Genomic DNA, 27,009 nt, shown 5'->3' on the forward strand with positions numbered 1-27,009 from the left:
GTCAGTTTTTCTGAAAGCCTTAGTTTTATCCAAGTAGTAACGTAGTTGCCTGTGAATGTCCAAAGAGTGCAGGAGTCTTTCTCCTTTGTTCTGGGGATTTGGGAAAAAGGTGGGCAAATGAATGGTTTGGTTAAGGGCCACACTGGATACCACCTTTGGCATAAAGGAAGGGTTAGTTCATAGAGAAACTCTGTCTTGATGAAAAATGCGGAAAGGCTCCACTGCCATTAGTGCCTGTAGCTCTGAGACTCTTCTAGCTGAGGTTATTGCTAATAGCAGGGCAGTTTTCCATGAAAGAAATTTTAAGTCAGCTGAAAAAGCTGGTTCAAAGGGCGGCAGTGTAAGCTTTTCCAGAACAAAGTTAAGGTCCCAAGTAGGTGTTGGTGCTCTCCTTGGTGGTCTTATATTCTTAGCCCCTCTGAGGTACTGTCTTAGGAGTGGATGTGAGAATAAAGGAGGATCCGTGTTGTAATGAGCTGAGGCATGGATCTTAATAGATGAAAAGGAAAGCTCCTTGTGCAACATCTCAGTTAAATATTGTAAAATCTGAACAATGGATCCAGTGGATTTTGGCCTTTAGCCTGGTTCCAAGCGCAAAATCTTTTCCATTTGTCTGAATAGATTTTCCTGGTGCTGGGCCTTCTGGCCTCCAGAATGACATCCATAACAGCTTTGGATAAAGCTTTGGATAAAGGTGTTGGCTGGTTGCTTAGGTAATTTGCCATGCAGCCAGGTTTAAAGTCTTGAGCTGGCTGTGTAGAATCTGATTGTTTCGCTGGGTGAGCAGGTGAGGAATCTGTGGTAAAATCCATGGCGGGCCGTGGGCCATGTTCCTTAGAACTGGAAACCAATGCTGGCGTGGCCAGTCTGGTGCAATGAGTATCATTTGTGGCCTCACTAATCTGACTTTCAGCAGTACCTTTGCTAGAAGAGGCGGTGGAGGAAAGGCATACACTGTAAATGTATTCCAACTGAATGAGAGGGCGTCCACTCTCCAAGCTTGTGGATGGAATGTCCTTATGCAAAATTTTTGAAGTTGGTAGTTTTGGGGACTTGCAAACAGATCTATGTCTGGGTGTCCCCATTTTTGAGCTATCATTGCAAATACTTGTGGATCTAGTTTCCACTCGTGTGGATCCATGATGTTTCTGCTTAGGTCGTCTGCCAATGTGTTTTTCTTTCCTGGCAGGAATTGTGCTTGTAATTGAACCTGGTAAGACAGTGCAGTGTTCCACAAGGTCATTGCTTGCCTGCACAGAGGGTAGGAATGTGTGCCCCCTTGCTTGTTTATGTACCACATTACTGTGGTATTGTCCGTCTTTATTATTAGTTGTCCTGGGTGTAAGAGGTTCTTGAAAGCTGTTAGGGCATTCTGTACTGCTAGCATTTCTTTTTGATTGATATGCAGATGCCTCTGATCTGTAGTCCATTTGCCCTGAATGCACTGTCCTGCCATGTGTCCTCCCCAGGCATAGTCCGATGCATCTGTTGTCATAGTTTGCCTGGCTGTGAGTAAGGTGAAAGGCTGACCCTTGTTGAGGTGACATGCCTGTGCCCACCATAGAAACTCCTGTTGAAAGCAGGGAATGAGCGGTATCATTGTTTCCAAGCTGTGGTTGTGCTGAGTCCATACGCTTTTCAGGTACCATTGTAATTTCCTCATATGCAGTTTTGCAAATGGTATTAGTAGAATGCAAGATGCCATGAATCCCAAGGCCTGCAAAATTTTTCTTGCAGGGAGTTGGGTCTTTGTTGCCATTATTTTGAAATATTTAGTCAGCTGCTGTTGCTTGTCTGGCGTGAGATAAGCCATCTGGGCCGTTGTATTCAAGCTGGCACCCAGGAATATTATGTTTTGTGAGGGCACTAGTTTTGATTTCTTTTCGTTTACTGTGTACCCTAGGCAACTTAGAAGGTGTTTGACAAATGCCAGATGCTTTAAAAGAATGTCCTTGCTTTCTGCTTGAATAAGGCAGTCGTCCAGGTATGGGTATATTTGAATTTCTCTGTCTGCAGTATGCAATTACTGGTGCCAGGCATTTTGTGAAGACCCTGGGCGCAGTAGATAAGCCAAAGGGCAGTGCAGAGAATTGATAATGCGTTGAACCTGCAATGAAGCGGAGGTATCTTCTGCAATTTTGTCTGATAGGGACATGCAGGTATGGCTCCTTGAGGTCCAACGTTACTAGCCAAGCATTCTTGCCCAGCATGGGAAGCTGCTGCTGTAATGTTAGCATCTTGAATTTTGGTACTTGCAGATAGGTGTTCAGAATTGAAAGATCCAGAATGGGTCTCCATGCTTTGTCCTTTCTTGGGACTAGAGTAAAATCCTTGTCCTTGCTCCTGTGTAGGTACCTGTTGAATGGCTCTCATGTCCATGAGAGCTGTAATTTGTTTTTGTGCCTCTGCCCATTGATTTGGTGGCAGGTTTGACATTCCTTTTATCCTTGGTAAGGTATGAAAGTGGAATTTGTATCCTTGGGATACAATGTTTAGTACCCATTTGTCTTTTGTGATGATGTGCCAGTTGTCTGTGAAAAATGCAAATTTTCCTCCCAGGGGAGCTGCCAGGAGAGATTTGCTTGGTAGTTTGAGGATTGAGTCATTGTGTTTGTCTTCTGCTAGCTTGGGGCATGTCTTCTCCTCCTTTCTGGGTAACAGTACCCCATTGGTGAGGTCTGAAAGGGCCTTGTGACTGACCTCTGCCCCTTGGGCATCTGTATCTGCCCCTCTGTGATCTGTCAGAAGCTGGAAAGGACCAGTTTTTTGTTGTCCAATTTCTGCTGAAACGAGGGGGTTGCACCTGCAAAAAATCCTTGACCGTCTGCATAGACTTTGCCTTATCCTCCATTTTCTTTGACACCAAATAATACATCCTGCTGTAAAGGTGCATCCAATAATTTTGCTTTAACATGATCAGGAAGGGTCTGTTCTTTTAACCAAGCATGTCTATGTATGACAGAGCCAGTAACAGCTGCTCTACACGAAGCTTCCAATGAGTCAAATCCGCATTGTAAAGTATGTTTGCCCACCTGTTCAGCTGCATGCAACAGATCCTGCATTTCCTTGAATTCAGACTGTTCAGTATGTGTGCTCATTTTTTGTTTTAATTGAGACATTAGGAATTGCTGATATTTCAGCATGTGAAACTGACAATTTAATGCTCTCATAGCCAGAGTTGCTGAGGTGTATATTTTCTTTCCCCATCTGTCTAGGGCTCTGGAATCCCTTTCAGAGGGCACAGGATTTTTAGCGATAGAAGCTTTAGCTCCCTTAGGACCCTGGGAAATTGTTTCTGGGTCAGCCACAGGGTTTTATAAAGGAATGTGTGCGAGTCAGGTACTCTGTAGTATCTGTCTGGCATGGCTGGAGCAGGAGGTAGAGAGTCTGGATTTAGACTAGACTCCAAGTAAACATCATCCACAATATGTAAAACTGGAGGGAAAGCAAGAGGTCTGTGCTGGGGTAATAAAAGGAACTCTCGGAGTCTTTTCTTAGAATCAGAGTAGTCCTTGCCTTCCCAGTGGAAATGTTCACTCATGGTATGTAAAGTTTTCCCAAAGGAGTAGTCTTCAGGGGGAGATGCTGAGAGAATAGAGTCTTCAGCATCAGAGTCTTCATAAGGTGGAAAAGTGTAATCCTGTTCCTCAGAAGAATCTGAGGAAACTGAAACCTGGTCAGAGGAAGCAGAATATTCCTCTTGTCTTGGTCTTTTATTAGGAGGGGGATGGGAACCCCTGATTAGGGTAATCAAATCTTCAGCCATCTTAAGCATCGGTTTCTTAGGCATGGGGCCTTGTACTGTTGACTGATGTACAGTCTTCTTTGTTTTTAAAGGAGTTTTAAGTTTAGAGTAAGATTTAATGGTGAGTGTAGTCGGTCTGAAAACACCTTCTGCAACCAAAGGTGTTTCCACTGCACCGGGGTCTACTTCTGCTCCGGTGTAGGAAGGGCCTAATGAAGATGGCTGCATCGGCCTAGTAAACTCCGCTTGAGAATCTGCAGCAGTCTGGGGTTCCAGTTCTGTGGTCGTCAGGGGCTGCGTAGGCGCCTCACTGAAAACAGGAGAACTGGTGACAGGCCCAGCCGAGGCCTCGGCGTCTGGCTTGTTCCTGGGCTGCCTGTTCTTATCCTTGCGTTTTTTATGCATGCCTGTCGTCGGCTGCTCAGACGGCATGATATAATTAAACTTCCTACCAAAGTAATGTCGTGCAAAGTCAAAACGGCGTTTGATAGTTCGTTTATTAAACCTAGCACAAAACCGACAACCTGTGATGTTGTGGTCTGGGCCTAGGCAAGGAATACAACAGGAATGGAAGTCCTTATGAGGTATTTGCTTCCCACAAGAAATGCAATTGTTAACTTTTTCTGACATTGGACTGAGGCAAGAAAAGGTTCCCCAATGGGGTACTTAGCTTTATTGAAGACTTCGGACTGAAATTCGACTCGAAAATCTCAGGTGTCAGCCGACCGGCACTTGCGAACTGCTTCTGCTTCGGGCACCACGCGGCAAGAGACTGAAGAAAATGGCATTGGATGCCTCTTATATACCCCTGGCGCACTGAAGTAAGGGAAGAAGCGACAGCAACTGACGCCGGACCAAGACTTTGGAATTCAGGCCGACTGCGGGACCGCCTGACGGCAGGATAACCCAAGTGTGATGACTGCAGCAGGGTAACACGATGAACATCAACCCCCACTTCACACCATTAATGTTTAGAAGGTAATCCTCAGCGTTAGTCAGAGACTCTTGTTTGGCCTCAGGGAGGCAGACCCAGTAAACCAGAGTTTAACTACTCCTCTTTTAAGGGAATCAAAGGACCATCTAAAGTGAGTTGGTCAGAAATAGTGCTGCTTAACGTACTCAAACTTGAGAGATTCAGTACAAATACTGTAGGATACACCCCTCAAGGTGACTGCCAGGGATGCAGTTTTCACATTTTTTCAAGGACAAATGACAGCTGCAAGTTTGGCCCTTTTGCTGGCCAAAAGGAAGCTTGTGAGCAACATAAGGTAGTCTTACTAAGCAGCCACACAGGATGGTCTCTTTCTAGGGTCGTGCAGTGTTTGTTTGATAGACCTTTCAGCAGTCTGTTGATGGAGATTCTGATCAATGTTTGATGCTGAATTATGTTACCATCCGGGATAACTCCAAGAATAATTTTGCCAATTCCTTGGATAAACACCCTCCATGGTATTCATTTTCAATGAGTTTATGCAGGCCTCATGCTTCAGTACTGATACCTGTGGCACTTTCAAGTTGTACTCTTTTTCCCAGTCAGTGCAGGCAATGACAGTTTATGCCCTGGCTAATGATCTAATGATTGCAGGTAAAATTGAAATGTTTGGGCATTTTAGACATCCAACATACAAACCTTCCAAAAAAAAAACTTCAGGATAGATATCTAAACAGTGTGAGCAAAAGAAAAGGACTGAGGAGCACAAGAGACACAAAATCACATATGGTCTTGCACATGACATCCATCAGCAAAAGACATGCAAGCCCTTGAGTGCAGCAGTGACAAAAAATCTAAATTGCATCAGGCTGAGGAAATCAGAGTTGCTTCCTACTGTACAATTACTCTAAAGTCAGATACACAGCTTCTGCAATTTCAAACTTTGTTCATAAGTTCAGAAACACTGCTTAGGCCAAAAATTCATCCAAGAGCACAGATTACCTAACCTTTATCCCTGGCACAAAAGTCCAAAATCCCTTTTAAAAAACTCCAATCCTTCAGACTGTCTTACTAAAGGTATATTAGTCCAGTGATGTGTAACTAACTGTGATGTATGAGTGTCACACTCTAGAGTTTCCCATTATTAGCAACCATTTTATGTTGGTATACCGATGAATTTTTATATTTCTGTTAACATTAAACATGACTTGTAAAAGTGGATCATTAAATATTTTATAAGCCATTTAAGGAAACCTATGTGATAATATTCACCCGGGATGTGCCTGCAAATGGTCCAATGAGATCAGTGCACTACTCCAGTAAACAAATCTAAATAAATAAATATTTAAGTCAATTTTCTCTAAACCCTTTCAAGGGAGCTCAGTTGTATATACTCAGTGTATACATAAAATGTGTTCCCGTACTCAGTAATTGGCCTTATACAAGTTTTAAACATCAGAGTTAAACAATATTCATCTCTTGTCGCAAGGTTCCTGAGCAAAATGTGTATACATCTTACTGCTTTTGTTATAACATTAACATCTCTGTAGTAGATAAGTATATCAGTTGCCTTTGAAATTTGTTTATAAAATATATTTTATTACATTTGTCAAAACTAAATCTTAATCCCACATCGCTAATGCCCATTTACTGTAAGGAGATATTAAGATCATCAGAGTCCGCCTTATTCTGGATCATAAATTCTGTTTTGCAGTCAACAGCATATTTATATGTCCAGAATTTATTATTCCTGGGAATTGAGAAAAAAATTATGTTAAATAAGTGTGGTCCTAAGACCAATCCCTGAAAAACATCAGACATTACAGGTAAGTAGTCAGGACAGGTGTTATTTATCTTGACACATTGGTTCCTAATCCGTCTTGTTGTGTCACAATTTATATTGGTTTTCAGTAAACAGTTACAAATATCCTTCTATGGAGGACTGTCAAAAGTTTTAGTAAGTTCAATGAAAATTACACCGGGGCAGTCCCAAATCCAAAGCCAAGGTTACCTGTTCATTAAAACTTATTAAATTACTCAAGGTGGACCTTCCCCCTTACAAAACCATCTGATCTAAATCCATAACTGTTAAACTGGTACTTATGCAACTAAAAGCAAATCCATTAATCAAAAATTTATTAAAAAGGTTAAACAAAATGGGTGTTATTATTTCCTTTATTCTAGTCAGAGGTGACCCAATATCAAGTCAGTGCCCATGGGTGCAGTCTTCTTTGTTTTATTAAGTAACAGCCTTTAAAGTAATGTCTCAGTCACTAACATACAATATCCAGAAACCACAATATGTTCAATATAGTCAGTTTGGTTACCAGATAAGTTGGAAGAAAAAAATTGATTAAATTCACTTGTAATAATATATGCAACCTGAAAAACAACATTATCTATTTTAATTGTATTAATTAGTGATTTATCATTTATTATATTAATGTGTGTGCAGAATGCCTTATTATTAGAAGGGTTTATGCTTATAACTTACCTTAGATAATCTAATTTCCCGTTATAAATTTCTTACATATTGTATTATTTTTATTGATATTCACTGGAAATATACAAGATATTTTTCCAAGATCTATTTGTAAGAATTTTTTTGTAAATAAGTTTTAAGTTCTCTTTTCTTTCTATACAGCCTTCAAATTGATCTATTTCACCAAAGAGGTACAGTGGTGTTACTTTTATTTTTACTCTTAAACTGGATATCACTAAAACTCAACAGACTTTCAAGAGTCAAATATCAATACTGAGACTCAGAGGAGGAGGAAGATAAAATCCTCTAGTCTATGTAAGCAATTTGAGCAATTAAACTGTTATAGTCAGTATAGTAGGGAGTAATCCATGGCCTGCTTAATATTTTCTGAATTGCTGTATCAGCCTCAAATGGAACAGTGTTCTGATCAGACAAGGCTATAGGTGGTAATCGCCTTTAGCTGAGGAATTCTCCAGGCATGTCAGCTGCAACAATACCTAATAAATGCTGTCCAAACTTTGTACAAGTGAATGATTAATGTAGAAAGATGCATTACTAACTGGCAGTGTAGCTCTCAAGAATAAAAAGCTTGCCTTTAACTCAGTGCTGTCAGTCCTGCAATCAGACACTTTCACACTGAATCTCTGTACTGATGCAGACATATTGCTTGAAGTAAATACTTTGCTAATGCAGAGTAACTCAAACCCAAATAATTATTTCCAGGAGTAAAGGTTGTGATGTGAAGAAAATGGCTCCACTCCACACAGTTTGCTCTCTTTCTGTTACTAACACACTGAAAAACAGTGTAGAAGAGGCTAATAAATGTCACAAATACATATGAACTCAAAAGATAGTCTGTACATAGAAATAACACTAGTCTGTTTTCTTTACATAGCACACCATTTAAGCCACCTAAGAAAGCATGGATGGGAACCAGTCTATACAAGAATAATTGTACAGCTCTCATACGGAAAGCAGGCTAACCAATTAAAACCGTTGCGCACTTATCATGCTATAAGTTTGCAAATGCTCCATAAAACCGGACAGCTAAAATCTTTGATACAGTATTCTAGCCACAGCTTAATTTCCCGAGCTTAAAGAAAAAAAAAATACAAGTAGCTATTTTTAATTAAAAACCCTTCTAACTGAGGAACTGCTGCCCTCATACCACCAGAAATTACAACTCTCCTGCCTTAATTGTGGTATGTTAACTTCCAACAGTGACATCCCTTCTCCTACACAAAAAGAAAGGAACAACTCAAAGAAAGACATACACAAGTACTTTACTAACCTGCGCCACAAAATCTGGCTCCAGAGGTGCGAGGGAATGGAATGTTGGCATCCTGGTAAGATCCATAAGTGTTGCTGACTCGTGGGAATGCTGGAAGTGGTGAGGACACGGGAGTAGAAAGAGAATAAGGATTGGTAGATCCAGTGTCTTCCTGTTTCTGAAACAAAACAAAAGAGACATATGAAAATTATCAAGCAATTATAAATCAGCTAGAATCTCCTCCAAGTTCTGTATATACACTTCCCGATAAAGAATCTGGGAATAGATGAAGACAGGATGATCAAGTTTAATGAAAGTGAGACATAGTTTTACAGAACCAGTTGATCTGTAAGGGGACCCTCATCTGTGGGCAATGATGGGTTAAATCTTCTTATTCTCCAGTTCAATATTATTTTCTTGAAAGCTCCTGCAAATCATGGTACACCTGCCATACTCAGCTGCAAACCCTGACATCAATCTCTGCATTAGGAGAGTGAGATTAATCCTAACTTCTCCAGTTTGCCCCCCAACTACCAATAGTGTGCACTTCCTAAAAATCAAGGAAAAAAACAATGAAGAGTTAATGTATACACTGCTTAGAAGAAGATACATGAACACATACTTGCTCAGCTTGCAGGGAACAACAGTAGGCAGTAAAATGTGGCGGTGTTTAAACCTATAGGGTAAGCGTAACTCACTAAGGATGGTTCCCACACAGGCTAACTGATAAAGTAAGACAATATCTGCTACTGCTAACACTAGGGACTCTGCTTGGTGGGTCTTTGAAATGGGTTGAATTCCAAACAATATTCCAGGTTAGTATATGGTGGCACACAGCCGACAGGAAAGGTTCAGAAGGGTGAGTTATGAATTATCAAGATTTTAAATGTTTTTTGTTTAACTGGATAGGCAGAGAGGTTCATGATATCTATTCAGCTACATCAACACAGAAGTGCAGTTTTAGATTGGTTTTAATGACTACATGGTTTTCAAAATTGAAGAGTTCTAAAACAGTTTAAATTTACATTTAAATGCAAATATTACATTGGTCACTGAAATTATGTGGATCAGTCAGTATTTGTATTATAAATTTGTAGAGTTTCAACATGCAAGTTAAACAGTACAGATTTAATAATGCAGAAAAGGGTCATGGTAAACATAAAACTGGAATGATGGGGAAAAGCATACACAGACAGACAAAGGCATCAGAGAAATGTTAGGATGGTGCATTACATGATGTCCTGATGTCCTTCCATATCACTGTTGCAGCATTCATTACCTAAGGGATCTCCTGCCAAGGACAGTTCAACATCCGTCCAGCATCCTGACGGCAGGATAACCCAAGTGTAATGACTGCAGCAGTGTAACACGATGAACATCTGCGGTGTTGTCTGTCTTTATCAGGAGCTGTCCTGGAAGGATAAGGTATTTGAAAACTGTCAGAGCATTCTGTACAGCTAGCATTTATTTTTGATTGATATGCAGGGGAATTTGTTCTGGGCTCCATTTGCCTTGAATGCATTTGCCTGCCATGTGAGCCCCCATGCACAGTCTGATGTGTCTGTTTGTCAGGGTTTGGGCGGTGAGGGGTTGAGTGAAAGGAAGTCCCTTGTTGTGGTTGTATGCTTCTGCCCACCAAAAGAACTCTGCCCTTAGACAAGGTATGATAGGAATCACTGTTTTCCAGGTCCTGAGAATGTTGACACCAGAGACTTTTTAAGTACCACTGAAGTTTCCTCAAATGCAGTCTTGCATATGGAATTAGCAGAATGCATGAGGCCATGAACCCTAGGGCTTGCAGTATTTTCTTTGCAGACAGCTAGGTTTTGTTGGCCATTAGTTTGAAATAGTTTGTCAAATGGACCTGCTTTTCTGGAGTGAGGAATGCCATCTGGGAAGTTGTGTTCAAGCTTGCTCCCAGGAATACAATTTGTTGGCTGGGCATCAGTTATGATTTCTTTTCGTTGATGGTTTATCCCAGTGAAGTTAGAAGTCTTTTTACAAATGCCAAGTGCTGAAGTAGCAATTCCTGACTGTCCGCCTGAATCAGGCAATCGTCCAAGTATGGGTAGATTTGAATATTTCTCTGCCTGCAGTATGCAATGGCTGGAGCTAGGCATTTTGTGAATACTCTGGTGCAGTAGATAAGCCAAAGGGAAGTGCAGAGATCTGATGGTGCATACAGCCTGCCCCGAAACGTAGATATTTCCTGCAAGACTCCCTTTATGGGGATGTGCAGATAAGCTTCTTTTAAGTCTAGGGTGACTAACCAGGCATCCTTGGCTAGCATAGGAAGAAGCTGTTGCAGTGTAAGCATTTTGAATTTTGGGACCACCAGAAAGGTGTTGAGGATTGATAGATCCAGGATCGGGTGCCAAGAGCCCTCTTTTCTGGGCAGCAGGAAAGTACAGTTTTGTACCTACCATAAATGTAGATGTCCGATAGATATGCAACTGCAGTCATAACATATGGGTTGTCCTGCCTCAGGCAGCCCTCGGTCGGCCGAATTCCAAAGTCTGGGTCCGGCGTCGGCTGGTGTCGCCTCCTCCGACGTCACAACGGCTGGAGTATAAAGGCATCGGCCGACGCCATCTTCTTCAGTGTTTCTTGCCCCAGATGCCAAGTGCCCTCCTAGGAAGGCTAAATTTGGTGAATGGATAAACAATTCCAGACATGCACAACAGTAATAAACAGATACACCATAGGAGATACCCCCAGCTAATAGGAATAGGGGGAATGGACCCATAAAGAAGGATAAGAGGGGAAGGAGGGAGGGAAAATCCGACTGCAGTTGCATATCTATCGGACATCTACATTTATGGTAGGTACAAAACTGTACTATGTCCTTCAAGAATGCAACTGCAGTCATAACATATGGGTTGAATACCATAGCCAAGCTGGGGGTGGATGGAGCTAAGAAAAGGATGGTGTAGCTAAAATGCCCTGCAGGACTGCCGAAGCAAAGCCTGCTCGGGATCTGGAGTATAAAGGCAGGTTGTAGTGTTTGGTAAATGTATGCACGGAGCTCCATGTAGCAGCCTCTAGAATGTCCTTTGTAGCCACTCCTCTTAGGAAAGCTGTGGATGTGGCTATAGCTCTGGTAGAATGTGGCCTAATATTGGCTGGCACACTTTTTCCATGGTAAGAATAGCAGAATCTGATGCAATGTCCAATCCATTTTGAAATTGTTTGCTTGGAGATTGCTTTTCCCTGTTTTCCAGCAGCATAGGCTACAAACAGCTGGTAAGACTTTCTGGTGGCCTTAGTTCTGTCCAAGTAGTAGCGTAGTTGCCTGTGTATGTCCAATGTATGTAGCAGTCTTTCCCCTCTATTTTGAGGATTGGGGAAGAAAGTAGGAAGGTGAATAACCTGATTTAGAGACACCCTGGAAATTACCTTTGGCATGAAAGAAGGATTTGTTCTTAGAGAGAATCTGTCCTGATGAAAAATGAGGAAAGGAGGTACTGCCATGAGTGCCTGTATCTCCGAGACTCTTCTTGCTGATGTGACTGCCAATAGAAAAAACATTTTCCATGATAGAAATTGTATCTCTGAGGTTGCTGCTGGCTCAAAGGGAGGAAGAGTTAATTTTTCCAATACAAATTTGAGGTCCCATGCAGGAATTGGTTGTTTTCTGGGAGGTTTGATATTCTTTATTCCTCTTAGGAACTGTCTTAGCAAAGGATGTGAGAACACTGCTGAATCACAATTGTATCTTGCTGAGATTGCTGAGGCATGAATCTTTATGGAAGAATATGAGAGTCCAGAGTGAAACATTTCTGCCAAGTATTCCAATATCTGAGGTATACTCAGTACTGTTGTATCCTGACCCTTGTTGGCAGCCCAGATGCTGAATCTCTTCCACTTGGCTGAATAGGTTTTTCTGGTGGAAGGCCTGCGTGCTTCCAATAAAATGTCCTGAACTGCCTTGGAAAGAGTGGAAGCGGAAGGAGTTAAGGTAACCTCCAGGCTGTCAGATGTAATGTTTTCAGGTTTTGGTGAACAGTCCTTTAGTTGTGTTGTGTTAGGAGCAGGGACCATAGGGGCAGAGGCCACGGTTTGGTCCGAGTTATGCTCAGCAGCAATGGGTACCAGTGTTGCTTTGGCCAGTCTGGAGCTATCAAAATGCCTGTTGGTTGTTCTGCTTTGATCTTCAGGATCACCTTGGTCAACAGTGGCAGAGGAGGGAATGCATAAATTTTTAGGGAATTCCAGCTGAAGGAGAGAGCATCCGTTGTCCAGGCTAGAGGATGGTGGGTCCTGGTACAGAACTTTTCCAGGTGATGATTCATGTGAGACGCAAAGAGATCTATGTCCAGTCTTCCCCATGTCTTTGTTATTTGTGAGAAAATGTGGGGATGCAGCATCCATTCATGTGGATCCAAGAAGTTTCTGCTCAGCTTGTCCGCCAGTACATTGTCCTTGCCTGGCACAAACTGGGATTGCAGTTGTATCTTCAGACTCGGTGCTTTTTCCCAGAGAATCATTGTTAGTCTGCAGAGTGGGTATGAACGAGTCCCTCCCTGCTTGTTTATATACCACATGACAGTGGTGTTGTCTGTCCTTATTAGTAAATGCCCTTGTTACAGTGATTTTTCGAAACTCTCGATTGCATGTATCACTGCCAACATCTCTTTTTGGTTTATGTGCAGATGTCTTTCCTTTGGTGTCCATTGACCTTGAACGCATCTGCCCTCCATGTGCGCCCCCATCCATGATCCGAGGTGTCTGTTGTAATTATTTGTCCTGCTTGAGGCCTGTTGAAAGACATGCCTTTGTTTGATTGACTTGCTTGAGACCACCACAAGAATTCTTTTTGCAGACATGGAATAAGTGGGATTACATCCTCTAGGCTTTGGCTGTGTTGGGACCATAAGCTTTTTAAATACCATTGCAGCTTTCTCATATGAAGTCTTGCCAAAGGTATCAGAAGAATGCATGATGCCATGAATCCCAGGGCCTGCAGGAGTTTCCTTGCAGTCAGCTGGGAGAGCTGTGCTAAGCCTTTGAAGTACTCTGGTAACTGCTGTTGTTTTTCCTCTGTGAGGTAGGCCATTTGTGTTTGCGTGTCCAGTTTGGCCCCTAGGAAGATAATCTGTTGGGATGGCCGTAGTCTTGATTTCTGAATGTTGACTGTGTATCCCAAGGCCTGTAGTATTTGCATGACATAGTCCAAGTTTTTTGTTAAAGTTTGTTTGTTGTCTGCTTGTATGAGGCAGTCATCCAGGTAGGGGTATATTTGAATTCCCTGGAGTCTGCAGTGTGCCACTACTGATGCCAGGCATTTTGTGAACACTCTGGGCGCAGTAGATAAGCCAAACGGCAATGCTGAGAATTGATAATGCTCTGTCCCTGCAAGAAATCTGAGTTATCTTCTGCAGCTCTGTCTGATTGGGACATGCAGGTATGCCTCCTTGAGGTCCAGAGTGACCAGCCAAGACCCCTTGCCCAGCATGGGAAGGAGCTGCTGTAACATCAGCATTTTGAACTTTGGCACAATGAGAAAGGTATTTAGAGTAGACAAGTCCAGTATAGGCCTCCATTTGTTTTCCTTTCTTGGAACAAGGAACAGTCTTGAATAAAATCCCTGGCCTTGTTCCTGAGGAGGTACCTTTTCTATTGCTTTTATACTTAATAGCTTTGAAATTTGAATGAGTGCCTCTGCCCTTTGATGGAGTGGCAGGTTTGGCATGCATTGTCTTGTAGGTAAAGTATGGAAGTGGAATCTGTAACCCTTGTCTATTAAATCCAGAATCCAGTTGTCCTTGGATAAGATATGCCAGTTTTTTGAGAATAAGGATAATTTTCCGCCCAAGGGTGCTTCTCTCTGAGCCCTTGTAGGCGGTATGAAAGTCAAGTCATTGTGATTGTCCTTGTGGTGCAGCTGGACTGGCTGCAGCACTTCTTTGATTTGTAGGTTGCCATTGGTGGCCCCTGTAGGAGCCTCGGTATTGGCCTCGCCCTCGGCCACGCCTGTTCTTTCCCCTTTGAAACTTGTCCAAGTCTGGGAAGGACCGATTCTTTGAAGGCCAGTTTCTACTGAATCTGGGTGGCTGAACCTGGAGGAAATCCTTGACTGTCTGTACTGACTTAGCTTTTTCCTCAATGGATTTCAACACATCTTGTGCATTAGCACCAAAAAGCTTCTGTTTCTCCAGAGGTGCATCAAGTAACTTTACTTTGACATGGTCTGGCAGTGGCTGATCTTTTATCCAAGCATGTCTACGTATCACAGCCCCAGTCATGGCTGCCCTACATGAAGCCTCCAATGCATCATAACCACACTGAAGAAAATGATTGTTAACCTGCTGAGTGTTATGTATGTGTTCCTGCAATGCCTTTCTATCAATAGGCTCAGGAGAGGCTAAATTTTTCTGTAAATCATCCAGTAAAAAATCCTGGTACTGAAACATATGAAAAAGGCAATTAAGTGACCTCATGGCTAGGGTGGTAGAGGTATAAACTTTTTTACCCCATCTCTCCATAGACCTAGCTTCCCTATCCGCTGGCAAAGGATTCTTGGCAGTGGAGGTAGCCACTCCCTTGGGACCCTGTGAAATAGTTTCTAAATCCATGGTGTGGGCCTTAAAGAGATGGTTGTGAGTGTCAGGGACTCTGTAATATCTGTCTGGCTTGACAGGAGCAGGGGGGAGAGAATCAGGGTTAGCACTGGAATCGGAGAAAACATCATCCAAAACATCCATCACAGGAGGAATAGCTAAAGGTCTGTGCTGGGGAAGTTTTAGGAAGATACGGAGCCTTTTCCTGGAATCAGAGAATTCCTGACCCTGCCATTGGAAATGTTCCCTCATTGAGTGCAGGACTTCACCAAAAGAGAAATCCTCTGGAGGAGAGGCAGAGGGAATTGATTCCTCAGCATCAGAGTCCTCATAGGCCTGAAAGGATTCTTCTTGAATACCTGAATGCTCAGAATCCCCAGAGGCCTCATCTGAAGAGAGGTTTTCAGTCTGCTCAGTTCTAGGCCTTTTCTCTGCGGGAAGCGGAGAACCTCTGTCTGGGTGAGGCTGAGACCCCCTGATAAGGGAAATAAGGTCTGCAGCAAGAGACATAATCTGTTTATCAGAAGAGGGGGCCTGGACAGCAGCTTTAGGATGGGCCTTGGCCTGGCTGGCGGCCTTAGCACGTGCAAAGGCCTTGATGGACATAGATACAGGAGGCCTAGCAGCCCCACATGCAGGAGTGACCTTGTCCACCAGAATGGTGTCGGGTAAATCAAGAACTTCGGTATCCGGAGGAAAATCAACAACCGGCACCAGAGAGGTCTCCGGGACCGAAGGACTAGTTAACGCTGTGTCATCGGCCTGGAGCGGCTGAATTACCGCTTCCGCAGGGACCGTAGCACTAGCGGAGGGTCTAGGAGTAGTATCAGTAGAGGACACGGGCCGAGGATGCCGGTCCCGGTCCTTCCGCTTTTTGGAAGATTGAGCTGTCGGTAGATCCGACGGCATGGTATATGCGAAGGATTCGCCAAAAAAGTCTTCAGCAAATTCTGCCCGGCGCCTGAGAGTGCGCTTATTAAAGCAAGCACAGGCAGCACAGTCCGAGACGTCGTGGTCTGGGCCCAGGCAAGGAAGACAGTAAGAATGGAAGTCCTTATGAGGTATTTGTTTACCACAAGACAAACAATTATTAACTTTCTCAATTTGTTCTGACATCGGCTGAGGCAAGAAAAATGTTCCCAACGGGTACTTAGCTTTTAGATGACTTCGGTACTGAAAACACAGGAGCTGACCGACCGGCACTTGCGAACTGCTTCTGCTTCGGGCACCGCGCGGCAAGAAAGACTGGAGAAGATGGCGTCGTCCGGTGCCTTTATACTCCAGCCGTTGTAACGTCGGAGAGGAGGCGACACCAGCCAACGCCGGACCCAGACTTTGGAATTCGGCCGACCGAGGGCTGCCTGAGGCAGGACAACCAATATGTTATGACTGCAGTTGCATTCTTGAAGGACATCAGTCTGGAGTAGAAACCCTGTTCTCTTTGTTCTACTGGAACAGGTTGAATAGCTCTGATATGGAGAAGGGAAAGTACTTGCTTTTGAGCCTCTGCTCACTGGTTTGGAGGAAGGTCTGGCAACCCACTTGGTGTTGGCAGTGAGTGGAAGTAGAATCTGTATCTCTGGGATACAATGTTTAGAATCCATCTGTCTTGAGTAATGGACATCCAGTTTTTTTACATGAAGGGTGTGTTTTCCTCCAAGGTGCGCAAGTACTTGGGCATGGCTGGAAAGGATAACTGGAAAGTCATTGTGAACTTTTTCCATAAGGGGGTGGCTTACCACTCCCTGGTTTTGAGGTGGAAACACTCCATTGTTTAGATCTCTGCATACCCTGAGACTGTAGTCTTGGTGGTCTGCTTCCCCTGGGTTTGAACTGAGAAGGCCTGAGAGGGACTGGAAAGGACCAGTCTTTTGAAGGCCAATGCCTACTGGATCTAGGTGGCTGCACCGGTTAGAAATCTTTGACTGTTTGCATAGATTTAGCTCTTTCTTCCATCTTTTTAAGAACAACTTCTGATTTTGTGCCAAACAAACGCTCCTGATTTAATGGAGCATCTAGTAATTTTGCTTTGACATGGTCAGGCAAGACTTGTTCTTTTAACCCAGCATGCCTTCTCAGTACAGACCCAGTGACAGCAGCCCTGCAAGATGCTTCTAAGGCATCAAACCCACATTGCAAAGTATGTTTACTTACTTGGTTTGCAGAATGCATTAACTCTTGTAAATCTTTATTTTCTGCACAATCTGGAAGTAACACCATTTTTTTGTTTAATTAGTTCCATAATATGTTGCTGGTACTTCAACATGTGAAACTGGCAATTCAAAGCCCTGATTGCAAGTGTTGCAGAGGTATATACCTTCTTACCCCATCTGTCAAGCACTAGAATCCCTGTCTGAAGGGGTAGGGTTTTTTGCTGTAGTAGCCTTAATGACTTTAGGTCCCTGGGAAATGGTCTCTGGATCCGCAGTAGTATTTTTAAAGAGAAATTTGTGAGAATCAGGTACTCTGTAGAACCTGTCAGGTTTTCTAGGAGCAGGTGGTAATGTTTCAGGAGTAAGACTAGACTCCAAGAACACATTGTCTACAATATCCAGGACAGGGGGTATAGCTAGATGCCTGTGCTGAGGCAAATCTAAATTCCCTGAGTCTCTTTTTGGACTGAGGATAGTCCTGGCATTCCCAGCGGAAATGCTCTCAAGTTATGCAAGATTTCACCAAACGAGAAATCCTCTGGAGGGGAGGCAGAAGGAATGGATTCCTCTGCATTTGAATCCTCATAGGTAGATAAGGGTATGTCCTGGTAACCAGAAGGGTCAGAGTCATTAGACTCCTGGTCTGTAGAATGAGAAGGAAATTCAATTTTGTCTTTTGACAGGGGAAGGCTGGCCTCCCCTAATTAGAGTAATAAGGTCTTCAGCCATTCTAAGCATTTGTTTTTGTGGCATGAGAGGATGAGCATGCGCTTTGGAAGTCCGTTTTCTAGGCGTAGTGCGAACTCTGGGCCTGAGAAACTCTGTAGTTTTAGTAGGAAATGAAGTTGTCGGTTTAATATGAATATCGGTAGGTTGGAATACACCCTCAGACGCCGATGCCTGCATAGCGGCTCTGGACCCATCCAAGGTAGAGACATCCGCAAGTACCATAGTCGAAGAAGCATCTCACGGCATACCGGACTCCAAATGGGTCTCAGCAGAGGCCTGCAAATCTGTAGAAGCAGGCATCAGGGGCTGCAAAGGTGCCTCACTGAGTACTAGAGGACAGGCGACAAGCTTAACGGAAGCATCGTCGGCAGTTTTTGACCTATGCGGTCTCTCTCTGTCTTTGCGCTTTTTTGGAAGATTGGTAGTCGGATGGCTCACCAAAGCCATTTTGGAATAAGGAGAATGACAGCGAAAGAATTTAGCTACAAAAATAGCCCGACGATGAATGCTTCGGGCGTTAAACAAGGCACAAAATCGACAGCTAGCGAAGGCGTGGTCTGGGCCTAAACAGGTGACACAGTAAGAATGAAAATCTCTGTGAGGTATTTGCTTTCCACAGACAAGACAATTGTTAATTTTTTCGGACATCGGTTAGAGCAAGAAAAAAGAATCCCCAATGGAGTACTTAGTTTTAGAAGACATCAGGTCTGAAACTAGAAAAAATGAAAATTTCAGGTAGCAGCCAACCGGCACTTGCGAACAGCTTCTGCTTTGGGCTCCTTCTCGGCAAGAAAGACTGATGTAATGGCTTCGGCTGCATGTTTTATACCCCTGACGACCTAACGTCATGGAAGAGGCGACAGCATCCGACGCAGAAATCCCAAGACTCTGGTATTTGGGTTGACTGAGGGCTACCTGCAGGCAGATAACACAGGTGTGATTACTGCAACAGTGAAACACGAAGAACATTGAAAGATCAGTGGCTTCATGATGCCAGTCTATGTTTAGATCTCCAAAGATAGCATTTTCCGGGGAAACATTTGAATTAACCCAGGATAAGAGGTCTTTGGTACTGAAGATGTTGCCTGAAGGTATGGACAGGGCAATTATGCTCATACTTTTGCGTGGGTTGTTTTGGTAAGCATTATTTCGGCATTACTGAAATGAGGGATATTACAGTGGCACAGTGATGGATCATGGGTGCTAGGATACAAAATAGCAACTCATCCAGCTCATATGTATTTTTAAATCACCTCTGAAAACACTACAGTCTCGGTAGAGAAATTCTGTATTGTGGATATTGGAATTTAGCAATGTTTCTGTTAGCACAAGGTTACATGGTGAGATTTGTGCAACCCAGAAGTGGAAGTCTTGCAATTTATTCCCAGTGCTTCTAATGTTAAGGTTAAATAGGGAGAAAGGAGATGGACCAGGGTTTGGATATATGCCACCACATAACTGCAGTGGAAGAAGAAGTGGGTTGTACTGGGGAGGAGTTTTGTTTAAATTTTGCACTTAATGTATAAACCTAATCAGGCTACCTTTTTCATAAAGAGCTTAAGTGTGTATAAGTGAAGGTATGTAATGTTATACAGGCTGGTGGAGATGAAGTCGGTATGAGGCTTGGCTTTTGATTGGATACTTGTCTGTACATGTGATGTATTTAATAGATAATGAAAATTGTGGTAAGAGATGATTTAAGACAAGAGGCAGGAGCATGCTGATAAATTAGGGTAGTATACGTGAGACTAATGTTGTAAAATGGGGATTTGTGTAACTGATACAGGTATGGGAATGAAGGAATTGTCATAGTAGATTTAAGAATGGGATGTGAGGAACTGTTATTATGGAAGGTGAATTACTGTACAAGTTCAGACATTCTAGCGAAAGTGTATTTATGGTGAATAGGCAGGCTGGGATTTGATCTTGATAAAAGGAACTTAGAAAACAAAGTACCTACAGTTTAGTGTAGAAGTTTTATTTGTAGTAACAAAGTGCAGAATATGTATGCAGAGATGGAAGGGAAGTTTGCAGTGGGTGTAGAAAGAGACTTTCTACAGCTATTTTGTAGACAAGCTTTTATTTGTAGTAGCTGATAGGACAGATTACTTGTAAAGTGATGGAGGGCAATATGCTGGGGGTGTAGAAAAGGGGCCGTCTGATGGAAGTAAGATGCAGGTATAATCAAGATTGATAAGGTGTTAATGCTACAGATTTGAAGTATTTAGAAGAAATTTGTAAGTGCAACATAAATATATGGATGGACGTGATGAAGTAGTAAGGCTGATTGGACAGATTACTTGTAAAGTGATGGAGGGCAATATGCTGGGGGTGTAGAAAAGGGGCCGTCTGATGGAAGTAAGATGCAGGTATAATCAAGATTGATAAGGTGTTAATGCTACAGATTTGAAGTATTTAGAAGAAATTTGTAAGTGCAACATAAATATATGGATGGACGTGATGAAGTAGTAAGGCTGATTAAAAAAGTGTGAAAGTAGTTCAAAATATAAAACATGACTGGTGCAGTCTGACGTATGACCAGTATTACATATGACCAATATTAATAATGCAGACTTTGTAACAGTGTCTGTGGTTTGGGAAGATTACGGGATAGGATTAATAGTTATTAGACTGATTTGTTATGGAGAGGAAATTACACAGAGTAAACAGGAAGTTATAGGTAAAATGTGACTGATTAAAGAAATAAGAAAGATTGTAGAGGTAAAACAATACACTGATGTGGAGACAGATAACTCACATGCTTTGTATTTCTGAGATCATAGGAGTATTACCATTGATTGATTGTGTTAGGCATCTTAAATTACATTAGTGGGTGAGGTATGCTATTAATTTACCGGTTCATAGGTGTGTACTAGTCTGGCTGCCCTTGTGGGCCATTTTAAGCCTAGCCAGTTTCCCTTGTTGATCAAACCTTGTACCACTTGTCTGTGTGGTAGACACCTTAACCATTATGCCAACCTCCAACACCCCCTCTGTAAAGGCAACTAGCTGGTTTAGATGTGATTCATGTGCAGACAGTGGACATATATCTATATAAGAAAACCAGCCCATGTGCAGCAGGGGTTGGGGATGGGAGAGCAGTGCAGTGGACCACAAATCAGAAGACTGTCTCTGTAGCCAGTGACTGCGTACATTGGCTGAGCAGCTAGTAACAGAAAGACTGAGAAAAGGTAAGTTAAAATTTGCAGTTTCCTTATATAGTTTACTGGTCACAAAAGTAATAAGACAAAAAGCTTTGTTAATGTTTCAGTAAAAATACATGAAAAACAGGGGGTCTGTACCTCAGGCACAGAGGACCAATGACAGTGTCTATTGAATTATCCTACTTACAGCAGCATTAAAAAGTAATCAAACATGCTGCTACATTTAATCAATGTAGGACTGAATCCATGTGACTGGTAAGCACCTTCTAATGGTTGAGGCAGCACCTGAAAAACACACCATACACCAGCACTTAACACCAACATTAATAGCAGTCTCTTTCCACTACCTAAATGATGGGCAGTAGTGGTGGGTAAGCAGGAGAGAAATCACCCTGAACAGTCTGCAGGAGAAATTCAGTAATGGTTGGCAGTGTTTTGCTTCCAGAAGTGTGCACTCACCCACTTGTAAAGACTAGGAGAGAAAATCAGAATTAAGGCCCACAGTACAAAGGTACTTGTACTAGAGACAGTCATGAGGTAGAAAAGAGCCTGTTTGGAAGAAGAGAAACAGAGAGACCAAAAGCAGACACTCTGGCCTAGTCAAAGAGGTGAAAAGGGTGGGTTGTGGGATCATGACAGAGAATCCACTGGATATATAAGCACATAGAAAGTATGTAGGGATAGAATGCAGGATGTAGCAGTGAGAAAGTAGGGTATTGCTGCATAAATACAGATGCAGTTGTAAATAAATTAGCCATTAAAAAATATGAGCACTTAACAGTACTTCCAGTGTCTATAACCATAAATAATGCAGCAATAATTACATACTAAATAACAAAGTCTGCACAGACTTCTCCTGTAGTCAACTTACCTTACAACAGCTCACAATCCACTTTCTAAAATTCTATACAAATACTACAGTTGTGTAAAGCTGCACATACCCATAACAGTAGATTTTCTCACTGCTGCAGTAGCCTTTAGACTATATGGGCTGTGTCTTGCCCATGACACAACAACCATCCACCTTCTCAAAAATTCTAACTCCCTTCCACACTTCTATTCTGCTGACTGGTCAGTCCTGAAGAGGCAAAATCAGTAGTCAGAGTGGAAAATCTTCGAGACTTTCTTGCCCAAACGTTAAGCAGCAGCATACTCAGCCTGAGGCATAAAAACAAAACATAATCCCCAAATTAATTCCCAACAATAACGATATATAATACTAGGGGAAAGAGGATGGGTGCAGCTACTGCAAGACAAAGTCCACGGCAGCAGATGCAGGACAGCAACCAAATTTTTTTAACTCAAAGAGCACTTTATTTGCGGAAAAATAATAAAATAAGTTGAAGAGCAACAATAAATCAAGCGCTTTTGTCTCTGTTCATTCAGAGACTCTTTCAAGATAAAGCACACAGTCAACAGTCTCTTTTTAAAATGGTAAAAGACAACCCCCTAATTACTCTCCACAGTACAGTTTTGTACCTACCATAAATGTAGATGTTCAAGTGTTCATACTGCTGCAGTCATCACACTTGGGTTATCTGCTGTCAGGCAGTCCCACAGTCGGCCCGAGTTCCAAAGTCTTGGTCTGGCGTCGGTTACTGTCACTTCTTCCCTGACGTCAGTGCGACAGGGGTATAAAAGAGGCAGCCGACGCCATTTTCTTCAGTTTTTCTTGCCCCAGATGTCAGGTGCCCCCAAATAGGAAGGCAATACATAATCCTAAGTAAATTACATAAGGAGAAAACAATAGCTGTAGCTGTAAGCAAATACACCATATAGAAATACATCTTAGAGATTGTATAACTTTTCTAACTCACTACAAGCAGTTAATTGGAATTGTTTAAAAACACTACCTCTAGACAATGCAGTCTCATACTTCAACTCAACATTCTTGAAATTACTAGACTCCCAAGCTCCCTTACGGACAAAGAGAATAAAAACTAAATCAGCCCCATGGCTCTCCAAAAGTACTCTTGCTACCATGAGACAGAGAGACAAAGTCTGGGCACGCTACCAAAAACATAAGACAACTCCACTCCTTAACGAATATAAAATGCTCCGAAATAAAGTAAAAAAACTCATTACTTATGATCGTCAAAACTATTTCTCTACACTCCAAAACCATAATAAAAACAACCCTCAAAAATTCTGGAAAGGGATCTCTACTCTCCTCCACCCCAGCAAACCAGATACTCCTACCCCAGACCCAAATTCTACAGAACTTGATTTAGCCACCCAATTTAATTCTTTCTTTATTGACTCTATTTCTAAATTGACCTCCTCGTTCTCCAACTCCTCCCTATCATCCAATACCCCATCACCCACCCCCACTGTCTCCACTTCTTCACCCTACTCCCCACTAACTCCACTACCCCCTCTTCTATGCAAATTCTATCCTCATCACCACCACCCCATAATCCCCCCCCCCATGACTGCACTCACTTCTCTCTAAACCCCATACCTACATCTACTATTAAGAAACTCCTTCAGAAATTTAAACCATGTACCAATGCTCCTGACAATATCCCCTCTTACTTTCTCAGTATAGCTGCTGAAACTCTTGCCTACCCCATTAGCATCTTAATTAACCGCTCCCTACAAGAATGCATAGTTCCCCAAATTTGGAAACAAGCCTTTATTATACCACTACACAAAGGTGGTAACAATAATAACATTACTAATTTCCGTCCCATAGCCATCCTGTCCCCCATTTCAAAAATCCTTGAAAAATGTGTGCAACTTCAACTCCTACCCCACCTCCTAGACAACAATCTTATAACTCCCACACAGCACGGTTTCAGACCTAATCATAGCACTATGATTGCCCTCCTCTCCTTCCTTGAAATTGTAAATAAAGCCCGTGACTCAGGACAAATTGTTTCCACCTTACTCCTTGACCTTTCCAAAGCCTTCGATACTATCTCACACAGCCTGCTCTTAACTAAACTCTCCAAACTCTACCTCTCCTCCTCCTCTTTGGACTGGTTTTCTAGTTATCTATCTAACAGATATCAAGCTGTAAAATGGAAAAAAGCCACTTCCTCTTTCCTTAGTACCCCTACAGGAGTTCCTCAAGGCTCCATACTGGGTCCTCTTCTCTTCAATATTTTTATTAACGACTTCCACAAATCAATCCCTTTCTCTAGCATCATCCAATATGCAGATGATTCAACTATCATCTGCTCTGCCTCTTCTATCACTACACTACAAAAACTTACTCAAGATGCCTTCTCTTCCACAGAGCAATGGATGCTAAGCAATCATCTAGCTCTCAATGCTACCAAGACCAAACTAATGCTATTCACGCCTTCCAAAGTCACTCCTCCTGACATGAATACATTCTTAATTACTAGTCAAAACAACTCACCTCTCGAAATAGTGTCAGACACCAAACTACTTGGGGTCCAAATCGACAACCAACTTAAATTTAACTCCCATCTGCAAACAAACATCAAAAAACGCATCAAAAACTTGGCATGCTTTATAGACAGAATGCCTACCTCACATCTACCACTAAAATCACTCTCTCTACTTCCTTCCTTATCCCCTCCCTTCTCTATGGCGCCCCACTGCTAACTAATCTTCAGTCCTTGTTAAAAAAACAGCTTACCTCCTGCTATAACAAAATTGCAAAATTTGCCACCAGCCATAGGTCTTCCGCTCACCACTGTCTCTCCCTCCATAAACTAAAATGGCTAGAACTTCCCAATCAACTAACTTACACTCAACTAACTCTAGCCCATAAGCTTATTCTAAACCCCTCCCCTCTGTCCCTCCCTTTGGCACCTACCTAACAGAGTTCTAAGGTCTAATAATCAAAATCTGCTAGAAGTGCATAAACCTACTCATCCCCCAGGCAAAAACCTTCTTTTCTTCAGCCTCGCTCGCCTCTGGAACTCCCTACCACCAAGCATCCGCACCACCTCTAACCACTCGACCTTCAAAAAGTCTCTTTTCTTACACCTAGCATCACAGTGGGAATGCTCTTGCTCCCACCCCACATAACTAACTCTACTTAATGTCCTTCAATATCATATCCTACTTTATTTAGCTACAATGCTTGTTCTCTAATCTGTATTAATGTTTTCATTTGTTCTATTACTAGCATGTTTCTTCTCATTGTATTAACTGTTATGACTGCTATTCTATATCTGATTAGTTTTACTTTTATTCTGCCTACATTGTATTAACAACTCTCTGTACCTAGATTGTCACTGTCAAATGTTGAATGTACATTTTGATTTCTTTTTGGAGCTTTTCTCCCCAGGACTCCATTGAAAACGGGTTCTTTATGGCCCAATGGACTATCCTGGTAAACCAACTGCAATAAATAATAAATAAATAAATATAAACAGGGAGCTATAAATAAAACCCAGGTAAGAAGAGGGGAAGGTGGGAGGGTAACCTGGACTGCAGCAGTGTGAACACTCGAACATCTACATTTATGGTAGGTACAAAACTGTACTATGTTCATCGTGTTACACTGCTGCAGTCATCACACTTGGGCTGAATCCCAAAGCTAAGGCTGGGCGGTTGGTACTAAACAGGGTTTGGAGAAGCTAGCAGGCCCTGCAAAACTGCAGTGGCAAAGCCAGCTCTGTTTTTTGAGTATAGAGGTAAATGGTAGTGCTTGGTGAAAGTGTGCACTGAACTCCAAGTTGCAGCTTCCAAAATATCCTTGGTTGGTACCACTCTGAGGAAGGCTGCTGATGTTGCTGTAGCCCTGGTGGAATGAGGCCTAATATTACCAGGTACAGGTTTCCCATGGTGTGTGTAGCAGAAACGGATACAATGTCCTATCCATTTTGAAATGGTCTGTTTTAATATAGGCTTTCCTTGAGATCCTGCAGCATAGGATACAAAGAGCTGATCAGATTTTCTGAAAACCTTTGTTTTATCCAAGTAGAAACGTAATTGCCTGTGAATGTCCAAAGAGTGTAGGAGCCTTTCCCCTTTATTTTGGGGGTTTGGATAAAAAGTGGGTAAATGAATGGTTTGGTTTAGAGTCACACTGGATACTACCTTTGGCATAAAGGAAGGGTTAGTTCGTAAAGAGACTCTGTCTTGATGAAAAATGATGAAAGGCTCCACTGCCATTAGGGCCTGTAGCTCTGAGACTCTTTGTGCTGAAGTTATTGCTAGCAGCAGGGCAGTTTTCCATGACAAAAACTGTAAATCAGCTGAAAAAGCTGGCTCGAAGGGTGGTAGTGTAAGTTTTTCCAAAACAAAATTGAGGTCCCAAGTTGGTGTTGGTGCTCTTCAGGGCGGTCTTATGTTCTTAGCCCCTCTGAGGTACTGTCTTAATAATGGATGTGAAAAAATAGGAGGATCTGTGTTGTAATGAGCTGAAATAGCTGAAGCGTGGATCTTTATAGATGAAAAGGAAAGGCCTTTGTGCAACATTTCAGTTAAATATTGCAGAATCTGAGGAATATTTGGGTCAAGAGGATTTTGGCCTTTAGCCTGGTTCCAAGCGCAGAATCTTTTCCATTTCTCTGAATAGGTTTTCCTGGTGCTGGGTCTCCTGGCCTCCAGAATTACATCCATAACTGCTGTAGAGAGAAGTGCTGACTGGTTGTTTAGATAATCTGCCATGCAGCCAGATTTAAAGTCTTGAGCTGGCTGTGTAGAATCGGATTGTTTTGCTGAGTCAGCAGGTGAGGAATTTGAGGTAAAATCCATGGTGGGCCTTGAGCCATGTTCCTTAATATTGGATACCAGTGTTGGCGTGGCCAGTCTGGAGCAATGAGTATAATTTGTGGCCTCTCTAATCTGGTTTTTAGCAGCACCTTTGCCAGAAGAGGCAATGGAGGAAAGGCATACACTGTTAGTGTTTTCCAACTGAATGAGAGGGCGTCCACTTTCCAAGCTTGTGTGTGGTATGTCCTTGTGCAAAACTTTCGCAGTTGGTAGTTTTGGTGGGAGGCAAACAGATCTATGTCTGGGCTTCCCCATTTTTGAGTTATCGTTGTGAA

General features: G+C 42.5%; 1 protein-coding gene across 1 annotated transcript in view; it reads right to left on the minus strand.

The window, feature by feature from the left end:
- WDR59 (WD repeat domain 59) overlaps positions 1-27,009 on the minus strand; it is a 1,485,413-nt gene that overhangs the window by 695,256 nt on the left and 763,148 nt on the right. Inside the window, exon 15 of the mRNA XM_044081604.1 lies at positions 8,450-8,606. Coding sequence (XP_043937539.1) covers positions 8,450-8,606 — 157 coding nt within the window. The remainder of the gene's footprint in view (positions 1-8,449; positions 8,607-27,009) is intronic.

Source organism: Protopterus annectens, chromosome 8.part1, assembly GCF_019279795.1.
Source record: "Protopterus annectens isolate FY-2018-M chromosome 8.part1, PAN1.0, whole genome shotgun sequence".
In the NCBI taxonomy this organism is placed as follows: Eukaryota; Metazoa; Chordata; order Ceratodontiformes; family Protopteridae; genus Protopterus; species Protopterus annectens.